The sequence below is a fragment of the Podarcis filfolensis genome, assembly GCF_964270895.1.
Source record: "Podarcis filfolensis genome assembly, chromosome: 17".
Classification (NCBI taxonomy): Eukaryota; Metazoa; Chordata; class Lepidosauria; order Squamata; family Lacertidae; genus Podarcis; species Podarcis filfolensis.
In genome coordinates this window covers 12890564-12909384 of record NC_139621.1, presented here as the reverse complement: position 1 = coordinate 12909384, position 18821 = coordinate 12890564, and the positions used below count along the sequence as shown (strand labels likewise).

At 44.9% G+C, this 18821-nt stretch overlaps 1 protein-coding gene and 1 long non-coding RNA gene across 17 annotated transcripts in view; both read left to right on the top strand.

The window, feature by feature from the left end:
* The window catches only part of SMARCA2 (SWI/SNF related BAF chromatin remodeling complex subunit ATPase 2), a 128982-nt gene extending 110835 nt beyond the window's left edge, over nucleotides 1-18147 (top strand). For 15 of the 16 annotated variants that reach the window (XM_083592785.1, XM_083592790.1, XM_083592792.1 and 12 more), the window contains 5 exons: nucleotides 8370-8475; nucleotides 12165-12266; nucleotides 14200-14329; nucleotides 15191-15333; nucleotides 17238-18147. In XM_083592785.1, the coding sequence (XP_083448911.1) occupies nucleotides 8370-8475; nucleotides 12165-12266; nucleotides 14200-14329; nucleotides 15191-15333; nucleotides 17238-17273 (517 nt within the window). In that variant the 3' untranslated portion in view covers nucleotides 17274-18147. Of the gene's footprint in view, nucleotides 1-8369; nucleotides 9411-10756; nucleotides 10909-11957; nucleotides 12267-14199; nucleotides 14330-15190; nucleotides 15334-17237 lie in introns of those variants that run through there. The other variant, XR_014542965.1, reaches the window with a different exon arrangement.
* Nucleotides 5153-6513, top strand: LOC310753174. The gene is made up of 2 exons (XR_014543257.1): nucleotides 5153-5605; nucleotides 5642-6513. It is a non-coding gene; the product is annotated as an uncharacterized lncRNA (long non-coding RNA).
* Nucleotides 18148-18821: the final 674 nt, after the last annotated feature.

Here is an 18821-nt window from a genome sequence, read left to right as displayed (position 1 = left end):
ATGTGCTGCTCTGGCTTAGTCATGCTGGCCACATGACCCGGAAGCTGTACACCGGCTCCCTTGGCCAATAAAGCGAGATGAGCGCTGCAACCCCAGAGTCGGCCACGACTGGACCTAATGGTCAGGGGTCCCTTTAACTTTATGCTGAATAAACTGCTTGTAAATATGCTCACACAACTTCTCCTGCCACTTCTGTTGTGTAGCGTTTACTCTGTTGAGTTGCGTGCCCCAGCTTCTGAAGCTCGGGTCACTGAGGCTGCACCGAGGAATGGAGATCACCCGGCACACCGGCCAGTAGGCAGGAGCCAGCTGGGGGCCTGCCAATTGCCCCCGTTTCCTTGGTTGCTTGCCAACACCCGTGTCTGCCTGCCATGGCACCCCAGCCTTGGTTCATGTTGTGGCATGAAGCCTCTGTTTGTGGGGGTCACTGCCCAGTCCAGGGCAAGCACTACTTCCTGGGGAAGATTGGTCATAAATCGGCCGGCTGTCTTTTGGGGAATCCTGTGCATCGTTGCTGATCTCGCCGCTGACGATACTTTTTCTGCAAACTCACGCGAGGCTCTCAATCCGGCGTTACAGAGCATCCTCGTGAGTAATGATTTGCAAGAGTGAACCGACTTGAAGGATGCTCAGAATAGCTCATTCAGGATTCTCAGAAATCCCCCTTGTGGAGGTGCTATCATGCTAAAAATATACAACAGCATTTGAGGAGCTCTCTGTTCATGCTCTCTGCCATTTTTTGTTGCACCCTCTTGCAAATCATCTTCTAAAGGCTGATGGCCTGCTGAGCTGTGTGGGGGTCCGGAGAAATTAGTTGTGAGTGAAATGACCCATTCCGTTGTGCTGACCGATCAATAGTAAGTAGCAAAGTCTCTGCTGATTTATGCCGGTTTCCATGAGAACAGAATTTTGCTCGCCGTGTCTCTTTAACTCTTGCATACCTGCTGCAAATCAGGGCGATGCCACAAATGGCAGCCTTGCACAGAAACGTCCGGTAATACTGAGCCTTGTGCGAGCCCGGCAGAATTACTTGCTGAGATGTGAACAGCAGCTGATGACATGATCTATGATTGCTGAATTAAAAATATTACGCAGTGATGAGTTGAGCTCTAATTTTCATAGGCTAGAGGAGAGACCCAGGGGCTCTGAGTGAAATTTAACAATCCTAAACGTAGTATGGAGTCGGGCTGGGCGATAATCTGGTTTTCAGCATCGCAATCTATCACCAGCTAAACATCACAATATACTGATACATCACGGTGTCTGAAATAAGGATGGCACTCCAGCACATTATGTTCACTTGCCCCTTGTTTAATGTGCCACGGGCAAATTTGTTGGGATCAATCATACAGAAACTAGAGGGTACCCCACCAAAATTCCACCTTGCCCAAATCTTGCAGGACAAGGATACCCACACGACTCTGAAGGTGGCTAGGTTCCTAGTTGCTGTCCTTTCCCAAAAGCGACGCCAAGGAGCACTACAAGCTAATTAAGGCGTAGTATGCCTTTCCATTTTATAGTATTTTATTGTTATAGTGGTGTTTTAGCGATTGCTTTTTTTCCCCCTACGGCACAAGCTGTTATTTATGTGTTGTTTTTACCTGTATGGGCCTATGGCCGTAATAAATGAAATTTCAAAGGATGGCACCGCTTGAGAGCCATTGGGTGAATTCCCATTTTTTTTTGCATCAGACACACACGATTCACAATACCATCCTGTACTACGTATAAGACAAGGAATTGTCACTAAAATTTATGTTAAAAATTGGGGTTCATCTTAAATGGTGACGTGGGATTGGTTGCTGCCAGGAGCCAGAGATTGTCAGCGGCTATTTTTTGTGTTATTGGTGGCTGCGTCAAGGGCGGTTATCGATTGGAGCGGCAATAGGGCGGGCGATTGGCGATCCTCCCCCCCCAAAAAAGCTCAACAACTCCGGGAAATCTTCCCCCCATTTTCTTAATTCTGAGTCCCCCAAAATAGGGGGTGTCTTATACACGGGGGCATCTTATACACAGAAAAATACAATATATTGCCAGGCCCGAAATGATGAGACCAATATCACAATATGGACTTTGGACCGGTTTTGGATATTTCAAGCTATCGCCCAGCCCTAGTAGGGAGCGAGAGTCACAGAATTTGCCAGAACTTGCGTGCGATTAATAATGCTACGGATTGTGTTTCCTGTCAGCTGCATCCCTTGCTGTTGTCCCTGGATCCCCATCCTCTCATCACTTGCAGGGAGGCACCTGCAATAGACGATGTCGCCAGGAGAGAAGTGCCGTTTCGGAGCAGTTCCCTTTGCTTTTCCTACACTGCTTTGCCAACAGCAGCGGTTACAGAGTTCCTTGCATTTACAAAAATCAAAATAAGGGGGGAAAATACCCCTAGCTACAATTTTAAATTTTAATTAGCTTCTTGGTGACATTGCTTGCCCTTGACGAGAAGCACTTGAAGCTGCAGGTTCATGTTACAGATGAGTTGCCTTGCAATGAGGTTTGCAAAGGACGCTGGGAATTTTGTTTGGTCCGACTTAGTTTAAATGCTGAGTAAGTGCTAGTCTCATTAATTGTTTTGGAGGGTGGGGGCTCACTTTGGCAAAACGCTTCCAAGATCCAAGGAGGGAGGTTGTCTAATAGATAAACAGAGATGGATTCCTTTAGGAAGAGAGCATTGATCAGGGGGGAAATAACAATACTTGTGTTTTCATTTCTGTGCTTTGCCTGAGCTCTTTAATTAGGACTGTAGAACAGAAAGTCTTCTGGCTTGTACCAAATTAAATATACCTGCCAACCGTAAGCAAACAAGGGATCTGGATCTCTTTACGTGCCTGATATGGAAGTTACTGCAGAAATGTAACATTATGGTCTGGGGCTCCAAACCAGTGGTGTCAATGTAGTGAATTAAGAAAATATTTCTGCGTGAATTGCTGGACGAACATGTTTTTATGATACAGTGGTACCTCGGGTTAAGTACTTAATTCATTCCGGAGGTCCGTTCTTAACCTGAAACTGTTCTTAACCTGAAGCACCACTTTAGCTAATGGGGCCTCCTGCTGCCGCCGAGCCGCCAGAGCACAATTTCTGTTCTCATCCTGAAGCAAAGTTCTTAACCTGAAGCACTATTTGTGGGTTAACGGAGTCTGTAACCTGAAGCGTATGTAACCTGAGGTACCACTGTAGATGATACAGACAGCATTTTAGAAACGCAAGACGCTATTCTAGTTTACTAGGTTATGCCTTTGACATAAAAATTGGTGGAGGTGATCAGCATCCTAGTCTTCACAAGACATCTCTGCAACCGCACTGTGTCAACAGGTATTGAAAACTGTGCCCGTCTCTTTCCTACCCTTTGGGCACGTGGAACGCAGGAGCCGCTATTTCCAGATTCCCAACTATGCTTTTTCCATATGGTGGATGCACTGCAGTTTCCTCTGTGTACCTTCCAGTTTACGCTGGAGAAAATAAAAATGTGCAAATGAATGCCTGGGTGAAGTGGCCCTTGCCCAAGTCCCGTGTGTGTCAATTCCTGGCAAAGGTGGAACAGGGACAAGAGAGAAAGTCATTTTCTCTTGATGGCATCCACTTTTACCTAGCAAGGAAAATAACTCCTATGCCTCTACCTTGCTGTGTGAATATTTTCTGCGACTGAATTGTTGCAGAACAAAGAGTTTTGTGAAACGATGAAAGCAGGATTGTGATTTGGATACCAAAAAACAATTTCTGTGTTGTCCGTTGAGTGGGGATTTCAGATGACTGCGAGAACTCGAGGCATTTGCTGGTCATGCTGTTATACGTGGATGTTTTGTGTAACTTGTGTTTCAGTAATTGTTCAGGTGCAATAGTTATGGCCTACAGAAAATTTCATTGCCACTGGGCCCATCACCTCCTGGCAAATAGAAGGGGAAGAAATGGAGGCAGTGAGAGATTTTACTTTATTGGGCTCCGTGATCACTGCAGATGGTGACAGCAGCCGTGAAATTAAAAGATGCCTGCTTCTTGGGAGAAAAGCAATGACAAACCTAGACAGCATCTTAAAAAGCGGAGACATCACCTTGCCGACAAAGGTCCGTATAGTTAAAGCTATGGTTTTCCCAGTAGTGATGTATGGAAGTGAGAGCTGGACCATAAAGAAGGCTGATCGCCGAAGAATTGATGATTTTGAATTCTGGTGCTGGAGGAGACTCTTGAGAGTCCCATGGACTGCAAGATGATCAAACCTATCCATTCTGGAGGAACTCAGCCCTGAGTGCTCACTAGAAGGACAGATCCTGAAGCTGAGACTCCAGTACTTTGGCCACCTCATGAGAAGAGAAGCCTCCCTGGAAAAGACCCTGATGTTGGGAAAGATGGAGGGCACAAGAAGAAGGGGACGACAGAGGACGAGATGGTTGGACAGTGTTCTCGAAGCTACCAGCATGAGTTTGACCAAACTGCGGGAGGCAGTGGAAGACAGGAGTGCCTGGCATGCTCTGGTCCATGGGGTCACGAAGAGTCGGACACGACTAAACAACAACAATGATAATCGGATATGAAAAGAAACTTTTCCAACTAAAACTGAAACAAATTCCACACTGCTTTGAACAGAAACACCAGCTCAGTATTTTAATTCTTTTTACCATTTCTAGTCTGATGTTTGTAGCTTAACAGCGGCCCCAAACAAACCACTTCTTGAGTTTACGTTCCCTTTGGGATTGATGCTCTCAGACTCCCAAATAGCTGCCCCTCTTTGCGTGACGGGTAGGAAGGCGGGTCAGGCTCCAGATGCCAAGCGTTCCTTTCCACCCTGGCACGTCTGCCGGAATTAACAGCACTTTCACACTCGGCTGCATTTGCTGCTTTGTTAAGCGTGCAAGAAGAACGAGGACCCGATCCAGCAAAGGGGGCGCTTTAGAAGTCACTTGCTGGAGAAAAGAGCGAGTTTCTGCCCAATCTGGCTTTCCCCTTCAGATGGAGCTCCAGACTTCGTGTAGTGTGGTGTAGTGGTTAAGAGCGGTAGACTCATAATCTGGGGAACCGGGTTCGCGTCTCCGCTCCTCCACATGCAGCTGCTGAGTGACCTTGGGCTAGTCAAGGAAAATGTTAGCCGCTTTGAGACTCCTTAGGGTAGTGATAAAGTGGGATATCAAATCCAAACTCTTCTTCTCTTCTTCGTCCTTGAGAACAATAACAGGGCGCTTGGCCCAATTTCCAGAGGAGGAGGAGAAACGTTGACCTGTTGCAACAAAGAGCCCAGGGGCGTCTTGAAAGACGGCCATATTTATTAGGGTACCGGGCAATTTGCCCCAGCTTGCATTGCCTAGCAACCTGCTCATGAGCCCTCAACAACCCAGTGCACCCCTAAACATCATGAAATCTATGCTGACCCATTAGACCAGGAGTGGAAAAGCCTTTTGGCTCCTGCCTCACTTGACAGGTAAGCAGGACTAGGGCCGGATTTAGGTTTGATGAGGCCCTCAGCTCCTGAAGGTAACGGGGCCCTTGATATGTCCAGCTTTCCTTTGTCAACAACAAATTGTCACTGTTTTTGGTGTTGAATATATGCTACATGATAATTTATGGACCTCATAGGTATCTCAAGCCATTTGCACACATTGCCATGCAACCAGTCCATGCAGAATGTCGGCACCCTATATATAGAAAGAGGCAAACCAGTGATATTTTAGGGAGCAGGCAGGGCCCATGACTTATATCCTAGGAGCCTACACAACACAAAACACTGTTGCTGTATGTGGGTTTTATTTTATTTGTGTTTTATATTTTGGAAATGTACATTCAGGGTTTTTTCCCTTTATTTTTTTGGGGGCCCCCAAGAGAGTGGGGCCCTAAGCTAGAGCTTGTTTAGCTTATACGTAAATCCGGCACTGAGCAGGATGGGGCCCCCTGTCAAATCAGTAGGTGGGTTCCCTCACCCACCTGTCCAAATCCCAGCATCAGGGGTGGAAAGGGGGCATGGGAAGGGCATCAAAACATAGCCCATGCTGGTCCTTTCCGCCTTCTGCAATGCCCCACCTGCTTTCCCTTTCACCTCCCTCTTGCCCAAGCCCCCAATGCCGCCCGCTCCTCACCGAGTCTCCCACCTCGCGAGGAGGAGGTAGCCCAGCCCCAGAGGTGCTGTGGAGAAACATGCCCCACAGGCCAGGGCCCCCTCTGTCCTCCTCTCACTCACGGAGCCCTGAGGGTCTGCAGACGACAGTTTGGGAAGCCCTGATCTAGATAATCCTACTCAGATCTCAGAGGCACCGAATCCCTCCAGACAAAACGTACACTCTGCATGTGTGCATGTGTGAAATTGGGGGGTTTCAATTGATAGCGGCGTTGAATTGCTCCAGTGATACTGCCCAGAGGGCTCACCTTGTGAAATGAATCTGCAGCTTGTTGCAGGAATTTATGTCTAGGTTGGGGGGGGGGGTTGCCCCTCCAGCAGATATCATGCACCTGCAGCCCACTACCAAAATCAGCACAATCACTTTTGTGATTTGTCCCCACAAAACACTTCATCACAGTTTCTTCCTATCTATTCAAACGGCCTCTGCTGCACGATACCAAATGTAAGAATTGACTGATAAATGTATCTGTGTACTGGCTCACTGGGAGAACTTAAGAAGTTCATAGAGACATGTGAGCTCAGCTACTCAGCAGCCCCTTTGCCTGAGCGATAATCCCTGGCATCCTGATACCTGAGTGCCAGACAGGTAGCCATTCCAGAAATAACAAACCCAGATGAAGACAAAAGGATGTGATTAACTTGGCTGGGAAACAGGGAAACATAAATATTTCTTTTGTTATACTTGATGGGTGTTTGGTGGAGGGCAAGGAGAACTATGGGGCAGAGTCCAGGATGCTCGGATTACTGCCACCAGACCTCCCCTTTCATGATGTAACCATGATGTATTAGTGATGTAGTTTTTGGGGGGTGTAACATGGAGATTAGCAGCAAATAAGAATTTGGGTGCTTTTTTGTTTGGGGCTTCCCTCTTGTTCCACCTTGAAGCAGGTGGGAGTCCTGTCGCAACAGGTCCTCAATAAAGACCAAGCCTACTGGCTGCTGTTTTACTCTGGTATTCCTGGCTGGTGTCCATGTTTTTTTGTCCAAGGGAGCCCTCAGATTTCTTGGTTAACAAGTTTACCATATTTTTCTGCGTATAAGACGAGGTTTTTTTAAAAAAAAAAAATTAAAAATTTGGGGGTCGTCTTGGAAGGGGAGACAGGCGGTTGTTGGCAGCCGTGAGTCGGAGATATACAGTGATAGGTGTATGCTGCAAGGACTGGTTGGGATTGGCTGTTGTTGCGTGGGCGATTTGTGGCTTCTGGATGCGATTGGGGTGACAATTGGTGGCTTCTGCGAGGCGTGCGCTTGTCAGCTGCAGGCGGTTGCGCCCCCCCAAAAAATAAAGCTTAACAACTCTGGGCAATCTCCCCCCACTTTCTTAATTTGGAGTCCCCAAAAATAGGGGTTGTGTTATACACGGGGGGGGGGGGTTCACCGCCTGTTAATGCCACTATATGCAGTGACAAACGATTCTTTTTCCCACCAGTCTGGAAGGATGTTGCGCAGCACACAAAACAGATTTAAAACAACACCATTATCTGTGTTTATTTGCTGAGATGCCTTGATGGGGGGGGGGGGGCAGACAATGTGACCCAGTAGAGTCAGACTACAGAGATGCCACTCATCTTTCTGAAGATTTTCTTAATTTATGCAGGTCCTACTGCTCTTCAGCGTATAGCCTGGCGGTTGCTAGGCAACCGGAAAAGAAATAGTGTGCATGCTTTCTATGATTGTTAGATCTCTTATTTCTTTATTTATGTTCAGAAGGTGCATACGGAACTAGAAATTGAGATTGAAAACCAGGATAGCATATTCACAAGTAATCGTTTGCTTTTTTAGCATAACCTCAGTTGCAACCGGTGGAAGCTTTCTGTTAGCAAATAAATGCTTTTTGGCTTTGGGTTTTGGTTGTTGTTTTAAGCCATATTCACTGACAAACACACAAAGGGGACTAAGAAATCAAATCCTTCTGTGAAAAAGTAGCCAGGTATTTGGGTTTTAAAAGAAAAGAAGAAGGTAAAATTCAGTCCTGTGCCGCTGTTCTAGGAATGTGTGCAACGTAGTCTGTTCTGCAATTTGCGTATATTTCCAGAATATCCCTCGCTGGTGCATCTTGTTATATTATTCTACATGGCTGCCCTTGTACTTTGATTCCTCACAGCACAGGATTTTATTAATGCTCCATTTCTTGAACTGGAACAAATTCTTAGGTGAAAAGCAAAACCATCTTCCTTTTTTTCTTCTCAAACATACTGGTCACTGCCATTTCTTGTCACAGCTAAGTAATAACGTTTTCTATTATTTTTGTCCTTTTTAACAGCTCGGGACGACAGTTAAGTGAAGTCTTTATTCAGCTGCCTTCCAGAAAAGAATACCCAGAATACTATGAATTAATTAGAAAGCCAGTGGATTTCAAAAAAATTAAGGTGAGCCTGATTTCTGCTAAACGCGAATGCAGCGTCCTTTCTTTTTTACATATATTTTTAATTAATTTTTTCCAAATGTTTTCACGGTAACCTTCAAATCAAAGACATTGTTTCATGAGTTGACTCCCTCACCTCCGCAGTGTTTTTGACTCAAACCCTTTCTACTGCATTATACCTATCACAAAAAAAAAATCTCTATGCCAGATATTTTGTCATTTTTCCTTCCGCTGCTTTTACCTCAAATCCTTCCCGCCATTTCGTTTGACCTTGAATACAGCTTTCCAGCATCGGGCCAAGTTATCATGACTTGGCTTTTGCACTCGTGCACAAATAGCAGAAATTAAATACTGCTTGTTGTTTTTCTTCCATGTCTGTGATGTGCCTGTGGAATTGCTTCCTGCTCTCACAGTGGCCAGCCAGATTATTATTATTATTATTAGTAGTAGTAGTAGTAGTAATGGTAGTAGTACCCCACCCATCTGGCTATGTTTCCCCAGCCACTCTGGGCGGCTTCCAGCACGTATAAAAACATAGTAAAACATTAAACATTGAAAACTTCCCGATACAGGGCTGCCTTCCGATGTCTTCGAGAAGTTGTGTAGTTCTTCTTCCCCTTGGCATCTGAACAGAGGGGGGCCTGTGGGAAAGCTGAGCGCCAGCCCCCTCTCCAGCGCCTGGTATGCAGAAGCATTGCAGTCTCTGCGCATGGAGGCAGAGCATAACCTCCGCCATGTCTAGCGGCCATTGATAAACCAGCAGGGCCCATCCCATCTCCAAGTAACCGGCGTGAAGCCAGGTTAGGCTGGTTAAAGGATACCAGATCAAACTCCCTTCTGGAGCAGGGCTGCTAAACCCAGCAGAGGGGAAACTGCTTTTATTTTTACAGTCATACCTCGGGTTGAAGACGCTGCGGCGACCCGGAAGTAACGGAGCGCGTTACTTCCAGGTTTCGCCACTCGCACATGCACAGACGGTCAAAATGACGTCACGCGCATGTGCGGAAGCGGCGAATCACGAACCGCAGGCGCAGGTTGCGTTAGCTTCTGGATGCAAACGGGGCTGTATTTACAGAGGTACCACTGTATTTTAAATTTTTTTAAAGATTTTTATTAAGTTTCACACATATAACGCATAGATTTATAAAGCAAAAAGGGAAAGAAAAGAAAAAAGAAAAAACAATATCCCAAACTCCCCATGACGCTCCTCAACTTCCCCTTCTGGTTCTTTAAACATTTGCTATTTCTGCTTGATCTTTATCGCTTTTATACTCTTTTGCTTAACTCCTCTTGTACTCTTATCATTTTCAAATCGGACTATGTTTCTTTCAAAATACATCATATAATTGTAAGTGTTCATTCAAACCCTGCTAGTGAATCTATTTCATTACAGTATTTCTGTAGATACAACATGGAGGGTTCCCAATCTTTTTTGAAATCTCTCTTGTCCTTGTCTCTGAGTCTTCCTGTAAGTTTGGCCATTTCTGCATATTCCGTGTGTTTAACTTTCTATTCTTCTTTCGTCGGTATCTTGTTGTCTTTCCATTTTTGAGCCGTGGGAAACTAGCTTTTAAAGAGGGTTAGAGTCGCATGGCCCTTTTTTACCAACTTAACCTGGTTTCCCCAGGTCACATGACTAAGCTGAGCAAGCTTAAGATCCCGTCTAAGCCCCTCCTCCAGTCCCCTCCCGGAACGCCCCCTTTCAGGGCTTAGCAAAGCTGGAGTAACAAAAGAAATCCCCTGAGTTGCAAAAACAGGCAGACTTTAAACAATGGCAGGCAACACGTGGCTAATAATGTTCTAGCAAAATATATGTAACGTGTATTATTTCGCAGTTCTTGAACAGAAAATATATGCTGGAGATAAAAATGGTGAAATAAATCAATGTTGCATGAACAAAATTAGAGGTCGTCGTCAATCAGTATCAGAGAGGCAAACAAGCCTTTCAATAGTCCCAATCCTGTAATCATGCTCCCCGCATAGCAATTCTTAAACAGAAAATATGAAATGGAATCACAGAAAATAAAAGTCGGTCACTGTTGCGTGAACAAAATTAGACAATGTAGTCCATTGGTATTGAAAGAGGCAAACAAGCCTTTCAACAGCCGGAATCCTGTAACGGTGCGATAATGGATGATCCAAAACATCGAACAGTGACAAACTGTTTCAAAAGTAACTCTTCATCAGCATATGAATGGTCCTAACAGGTAATAATAATAATAATAATAATAATAATAATAATAATTTATTATTTATACCCCGCCCATCTGGCTGAGTTTCCCCAGCCGCTCTGGGCGGCTCCCAATCAAGTGATTAAAAACACTACAGTGTTACATATTAAAAACTTCCCTGAACAGGGCTGCCTTCAGATGTCTTCTGAATGTCAGGTAGTTGTTTATCTCTTTGACATCTGATGGGAGGGCGTTCCACAGGGCGGGCGCCACTACCGAGAAGGCCCTCTGTCTGGTTCCCTGTAGCCTCACTTCTCGCAATGAGGGAACCGCCAGAAGGCCCTCGGCGCTGGATCTCAGTGTCCAGTCTGAACGATGAGGGTAGAGATGCTCCTTCAGGTATACTGGGCCGAGGCCGTTTAGGGCTTTCAAGGTCAGCACCAACACTTTGAATCGTGCTCGGAAACGTACTGGGAGCCAATTCAGATCTCTCAGAACCGGTGTTATGTGGTCCCGGCGGCCACTCCCAGTCACATCAAGGACCACTCCCAGGTACATTCATAAGCTGATGAAGAGTTACTTTTGAAACAGTTTGTCATCCGGGAAAACTGTACGACGTTTTGGATCATCCATTATCGCACGGTTATTGTTTAAAGTCGGGCTCCTACCTGAGCCAGGATGGGGCGAATCCTGTATGCCAGCAGATCTCCGGCCGACGCAAGTTACACTGATGTAGCCTGGCTACGCAGGGGCCCTCCCAGCTTAGCCAGAGATCCACAGGATCCTAACCCCGTTCTTGCTATAGGATTGCTCCCTTATTCCGCATGAATTTGTCCAATTCCCTTTTAAAGCCGCCCAAGTTATTGGCTGTCTTCAGTGATGTACCCAAGGGAACCTCCAGGTCAGATTGCAGAGAGACAAGAGAGTTTTGGCTCCCTGTTTCTTCTCCCCAGTCAGTGCCGAAATTCCTATCATTTCAGCACCAGTTGAGACCTTCCTCTTCTCCCAGGCATTTGAACATGCTCACAACATGGTTTTTGTTTTGCACATGTTTGCAATTTGCTTACAAGGCACCGAGAAGACACCCTGTGCCACAGAAGGCATCTCATAATTTAGCCAGAAGTTTTGAGGTGTAGGCAATGATCCATGGTAGCCTAAAAGGGATGTTTCACTTTGTGGCTGAGCCTGTAGATTCACTAAAATGTGGCGGTGGGTGGGTGTGAGTTTTATCCGAGTTGGATGTAGAGGCTCATCTTGGAGTATGCATTGAAACTGATATCCCTTGAACTCCGGCCTCTCAGTGTCACGCACACAGCATACAGAGAACTTTTATTCGGCTTACGACTTCTGTCTGAAAACGCTTGCTTTGTTTGTGCTATCCGATTAATCTACGCCAGAAGGATAACAACACTGAAAACGTTGCGTACGTGAATCTGTTGTGTTCATGAGTGCAGTAGGCTTGTTTAACCAGCTATCCTGTTCTTTCTCTCCCCCTTTCAATCTCTTTTGATTGGGTTTTTAGGAAAGAATTCGTAACCATAAATATCGGAGTGTTAGCGACCTGGAGAAGGACGTCATGTTATTGTGTCACAACGCTCAGACCTTCAACTTGGAAGGATCACAGGTCGGGTTCAAATTATTTGCTTAGCAGAACTGCGGAGTTGGTGTACACATTTGCATTTGTGAACATGTTATGTCAGTAAGAAGCCTGGGGGCTGTCTAAACGTGGGGCGGCGTCAACGTTTTCCCAGTTGTATAAAACAACCTTCAGGCCCGTATTTTCTGTGTAGTCTTCAGAGTTTGTTCTATAGCAGGAAGTTCTTCTCCTGCAGCTACAGTATACTTGAAACATCTCAGTTGGAGAAATAAGTCTACATTTACCACACTTGGTATCAACTAGTTGGTAGTTCTCCGTGGTGGTGGTGGTGCTGTTATTTTAAAAAATCTTCTGAAGAACTCAACATTTTCCTTGGAAGTTGGGTAATAAAATTGGCACTTGCTGAAGTAAATATAGACTGGTTTTGCTTACGAGTGGATTGGTTGCTTGTCAATCTTTATCTTGCAACTCATCATCCATGATGGATCATTGCAGGAATTTGTTGGCTAAGAGGTGCAGTCTTCACCAGTCTTGACCACGGCTAATACTAGGCATAGGCAAACTCTGCCCTCCAGATGTTTTGGGACTACAACTCCCATCATCCCTAGCTACCAAGACCAGTGGTCAGGGGTGATGGGAATTGTAGTCTCAAAACATCTGGAGGGCCAAGTTTGCCTATGCCTGGCTAATCCGAACTAAGGGTCCCTATGAAAAACTCCATCATGCAGGAACCTAGTTGGCGTTAACCATAACTAAGATCATTGAAGCCATGACCCTTAACCGCAGTTTAAGCTGTTGGGGAAAGGGCAGAGAGAATTTGCAAGAGGAGATGAGATGGGAAGGATGGGTGAAATCCCACAGCCTGTTCATAATCTGTGAACCATGGATAAAGATTGCAAGAACCTTCACTGTAACAGGTCCTATATCTACCCCAGAATTCTATTGTTAGCTAACACAAACTCTTTTGTTCTTACTGCTGATAATTAGCATCGGAAGAGTGCATTTGTTTTAACCTGGATATATTGTTAGACTATAATTTAAATCTTAATTAGAACCTTCCATTGAAGACTCTTGAGATCATTAGTAATAAAACATTAAATAATTCAAACATAAGCAACTAAGTTTGTTCCGAGTATAAGCTTTCATGTGCATGCACACTTCTTCAGATTTAGATTCTAGTCTAACATCACACAAGCCTATACCCAGAACAAACTTAGTTGGTCTCTAAGGTGCTACTTAGAGACGCGGGTGGCGCTAGGGACGCGGGTGGCGCTGCAGGTTAAACCACAGAGCCTAGGACTTGCCGATCAGAAGGTTGGCAGTTCGAATCCCCGCAACGGGGTGAGCTCCTGTTGCTCGGTCCCTGTTCCTGCCAACCTAGCAGTTCGAAAGCACGTCAAAGTACAAGTAGATAAATAGGTACCACTCTGGTGGGAAGGTAAACGGTGTTTCCGTGTGCTGCTCTGGTTTGCCAGAAGTGGCTTAGTCATGCTGGCTACATGACCCGGAAGCTGTACGCTGGCTCCCTCGGCCAATAAAGCGAGATGAGCGCCGCAACCCCAGAGTCGGCCACGACTGGACCTAATGGTCAGGGGTCCCTTTACCTTTAAGGTGCTACTGGACAATTTTTTTATATATATTTCGACTGCGTCAGACCAACACAGCTACCTACCTGCATTCAAACATAAGAGTAGGTGGTGCTTAGAAATGTGAAAATATAATATGGAGCTTCATTTTGTTTCAGGCTGCCACCAAAAGGCTTTTTTTTTAACCCTCATTTAGTGCATGAAAAATTAACATTGGCATTTCCTGTAAAATTCATGCAACAAGGCTTGTGACTTGTAATGGGGGAGAGAAGCCTTGCTCTCTCTGGGTTTGCATAGGAAATAGCGCTCCACGCTGTGAATCTTTGATGAAGCACAGCTTGCCGGCCTGACGCAGCCCTGCTTCCCTGCCACAGATCTATGAGGACTCCATTGTTCTGCAGTCGGTGTTCAAAAGTGCGCGGCAGAAGATTGCCAAAGAAGAGGAGAGCGAGGACGAAAGCAACGAGGAAGAAGAAGACGAGGAAGACGAGTCGGAATCTGAATGTGAGCCTCTCACTTCATTGCTTTTTTTTTCTTCTTAAAAAATGTTTAGGGGTACTTTCGTTTTGACTCGAGAAAACCACCATTTTATAGTTCAAATCAGGGGAAACAAATACAGTAAATGGACAAATGGACAAACAACATGCATAGCCCTTATTGAAATAGTGCCCCTCCATGAGACCAAGCTTTCATCAGTAAAACACCACACATCCACATTCCACACTGCTTCACATATTAAATGCTCGCTTCTGTCCGAGACACGGGAAGCACTGGGAAAGGAAAGGAAGCCGCTGTCAGGGGTAGCAATGGAACCGACGGTTCACCCTGCTAGAGAAGAAACTAACAATTTTTTAAAAAATAGTTTCTTCTTCCGGTAGATTCACAAACTGTTTAGGGGTATGTGTACCCCTGCGTCCCCCCCCCCCCGAAAAAATGCACTGTTTTAAAATAGGAAATTTCCTTATATGAAATTTACATTCAGATTATTTCTTTGCAAGTAGAATCAAGAATGCTTTTCAGGATGGTTGTGTGTTTGTGTGTGTGTGTGTGTGTGTGTGAGAGAGAGAGAGAGAGAGAGAGAATGAGTGATTTGTGTGAGTTTGTTTGTTTTATGGTTTAAATTTATAGCCCACTGTCCCTTCCAGAGGAACCCAGGGGAGTCAGTGGCTGAGAAACCTTAAACACTGGGCTTGACCCACATTTAGTCACACTTGAGACTAGATTCGTTCACATCCATAAGATTGCGATGACGGACGTAAGTCCCGTCAATGTCTTCGGCTCTGCTGTAAGCCAGACTAAATCTGCGTCCGGTCTGTTAATTTTGGCCGCTAAGTTTCTTCCGTGGGCTTTTTGGTTTTTTTGCAGCCAAATCTGTGAAAGTCAAAATCAAACTAAACAAAAAGGAGGATAAAAACAGGGAGAAAGGAAAAGGCAAGAAGCGGCAAAGTCGAGTCAAAGCCAAACCGGTTGTGAGCGACGATGACAGCGATGAGGATCAAGATGAAAATGTGAGTGTTGCTTACAAGAGCAGTAAATGCATTCCCCCCCCCCCAATCACTGCCTGTATCTGCAGTCGGCACGACTGGGATTCGCCTTTGGAGGTTAACAGTCCAGCAGAGCATTTTCCAGCAGGGGGCGCCACAGGTATTTGGGGCTCCCCTGTCCCTGAGCAGGAGCCCTGATGGGAGCTCCAGTCGGGGGACCAAGGGGGTTCAGGATGCATAAAAGTTTTGAGAGCATTGCATAGTATCCCACCTCCCCTCCATTAAGATGCTCAGCACTTGGACTCAATGCCTGAGATCGAAGGAGCCATGAAGCTTCTTCTGAGCTTCAGGGAAGAGATTTGCATCAAGAAATAAGTGGCAAATTTCAGGGAGATGCTCCTAAAAGGGGGTAAAGGAGACCTTGAGCAAGTAGTTCTTTGGAGCTCAGCCGGCCAAGTTAAAATTAAGTACTAGAATGGCAAACCAAGTTGATGGACTCTACTGAAATGGCCAAATTAACTGGGAAGCTCAGAAATCAAGAAGACGAGAACTTGAATGGGGAAAGTTTACAATTTATTTACAAGACCATTGTAAGCAGGCTAAAACATTAGCAGGGTTTCAACCACACTTGTAGAATAAGGGGAAGTATGGCTAATTTGGAAGGATAAATCTTGGATAGTATTGATATGCAGTTGTGAATATTATTACTAGGACTCGTGGAAGGGATGGGGGGAAGTCAGGAGATTCAGAGTAATCTTGATATTTCAGTCTTGAATTGTTTTTTGCTGTATGTTTGTATTTTTTAAAAAATTAAGTACTAAGGCATAGACAAACTCAGCCCTCCAGATGTTTTGGGACTACAAGTCCCATCATCCCTGACCACTGGTCCTGTTAGCTAGGGATGATGGGAGTTGTAGTCCCCAAAACATCTGGAGGGCCGAGTTTGCCTCTGCCTGGCTTTACTCTTATATGGCTAGCTGGAAAGACCCCTCTGTTGTGTGAAATGTTATTATGTGGAATCCTGTGGTTTCTTGAAGAACAGGGTCCCTTAATGGCAAATGGGGTTTTGCCAGGGGAGTTCTGCCGGCCGTTTGCAATATGCATGGGCTCCTGCGCTTCAGAGGAAAAAGAAAGAAATTCTGCAGGTGCACAAAGGTTGCTCTTTGTTAATTTTGTTTTAAGGTAGCCTATAAAGGCCAGCTATGGGACGCGGGTGGCGCTGTGGGTTAAACCGCAGAGCCTAGGGCTTGCCGATCAGAAGGTCAGCGGTTCGAATCCCCGCGACGGGGTGAGCTCCTGTTGCTCTGTCCCTGCTCCTGTCCACCTAGCAGTTCAAAAGCATGTCAAAGTGCAAGTAGATAAATAGGTACTGCTCCAGCGGGAAGGTAAGCGGCGTTTCCGTGTGCTGCTCTGGTTCGCCAGAAGTGGCTTAGTCATGCTGGCCACATGACCCTGAAGCTGTTCGCCGCCTCCCTCGGCCAATAAAGCAAGATGAGCGCCGCAACCCCAGAGTCGGCCACGACTGGACCTAATGGTCAGGGGTCCCTTTACCTTTACCTATAAAGGCCAGCTAAGGCTGCGTAAGCCCCGCTAAACTCCCTGGGATTTGGTTCTGAGTGAGCATACTGTACATGCCATCAGTCTTTTGGTATAATTATTTGGAAGTAAATCGTCGCAAAAGCCGTGAGACTTGCGAGATGCGCACAGCACAGCTGTGCGTGATATCTCATAAACCTATTACAGAACATCTTGCGAGAAATCCAGAGGCATGACTAAATTAACTGGATTGCCTTGCTATCTCTTGGTTGCACCTTGTTTCCTTATTATGGCCCAAACAGGGGTGTCAAAGTAACGTTGTCTTTTTTGCAATGCTTTCAACAAACAAAACCTCTAACCTTCCCCCCCACCCCCCTGCCTCTTCCATCCAGGACCAGTCGGAAGCCAGCGGAAGTGACGACGAGTGATTCACACGGTCCAATGTTCATAAAGGAGAACCGTTCTTCTCTTCTCATTTTTGCACCCAGCGAATTCACTCTGCCAGATCGGCATCGGGGCGTTTCTGTATTTACATCATCTATAACTAGCTTTAGGATATTGCCAGACAAACGTTATGGTATCATGGTGTAAAAAAGAAAAGAAAAAGAAAAACATGTAACATACTGTGACCAAACGGGCCTCAAAGATTTAAAAAAAAAAAAGCTTTTGATGGAAAAAAAAAACATGGGTTGATAGTATATTTCTATGGGTTGGGTTTAACTTACTAATGGTTTGACATTCCTGGTTTCAATATTTGATTAGATGCTATCATTCGGCATCAGAAAGATTTGAAAACAATGTCTTTTGTAGCATTGCTAACCAGGAGAAGCCATTAAAAGCAACTGGTGATTTTATTTTTCATCAGGCAGTTTTCAAGGTTTTATTAGTTCTGTATTTGTTTCTTCACTGTGGTGCATATATACAATTTTCTTAAATGTACAGTAGCTAGCCTCTACCCAGTCCTGCCTCATTCATTGCATCATTTGATTCTCTCTTGAAAAAGAAATACTTTTCGAACTGTATACATGAAATTTATGTCTACTGTAAACTTTACTTTTCCTTTTCTTTTATTCCTTCTCTTCTTTTTTTTTTCTTGATTACAAAAAAAGTTGGATTTAAAATGCTATTGAATATTGCAATCTATATAGTATAATGAATGGCTTCTTTCATCAGATTACCTTTTGTGTTACCAATGTGGTTTGCCACCTTTCCCCCAAGTGTACTTAATCTTTGCTTTCTTTGCACAATGTCTTTGGTTGCAAGTCATAAGCCTGAGGCAAATAAAATTCCAGTAATTTTGAAGGGTCTGTGCCATCCGTGTTTCCCAAGCGGAATGACATTGCGGCGTTGAGCTTCATTCTCACTTCCTTTCCGTGTTCAAAATTCACCAGGTGCCAGGCGCGTTTTGCACCCGGCTCTGAGCCACATGCGACCAAGTGAAGATGCCCGGGAGCCAGGATGACGCCTGAAATCTCTCTTCTTCTTTTTTCCAAAAATTTTATTGGTTTTCACAATATCATAAACAAACAAACAAACACACACACAAGACAAACAAACAAAACAAACATAAATCATAGCTTTATTAAAAATTACAGTTATTAACTTTGTTAAGTGACTTCCTCGCTTCCCCTTGGTTGAATTTCATTGCATGTCCTTTTAACGGTTTTCCAAATCCCAATTTTTATGAAATTTAACTTAAACATTAACATCCTTAAATCTTCACCTTACAGAATTAAACATATTAATTCATCACTTAACATAAATAAAATCCTAAGCCCATTAAGTATCTGGAAGCTATTTCCAGTTAGTTTAACAACAAATTTAACTAAATAATCATTAAATTTATTCCATTCTTCCTGATACTCCTCCTCCTCCTGGTAGTGGACTCTTCCGGTCAGGTCGGCTAGCTCCGAAAAATCCATCATCTTCATCTGCCATTCTTCTATTGTTGGTAATTCTTGGGTTTTCCACTTTTT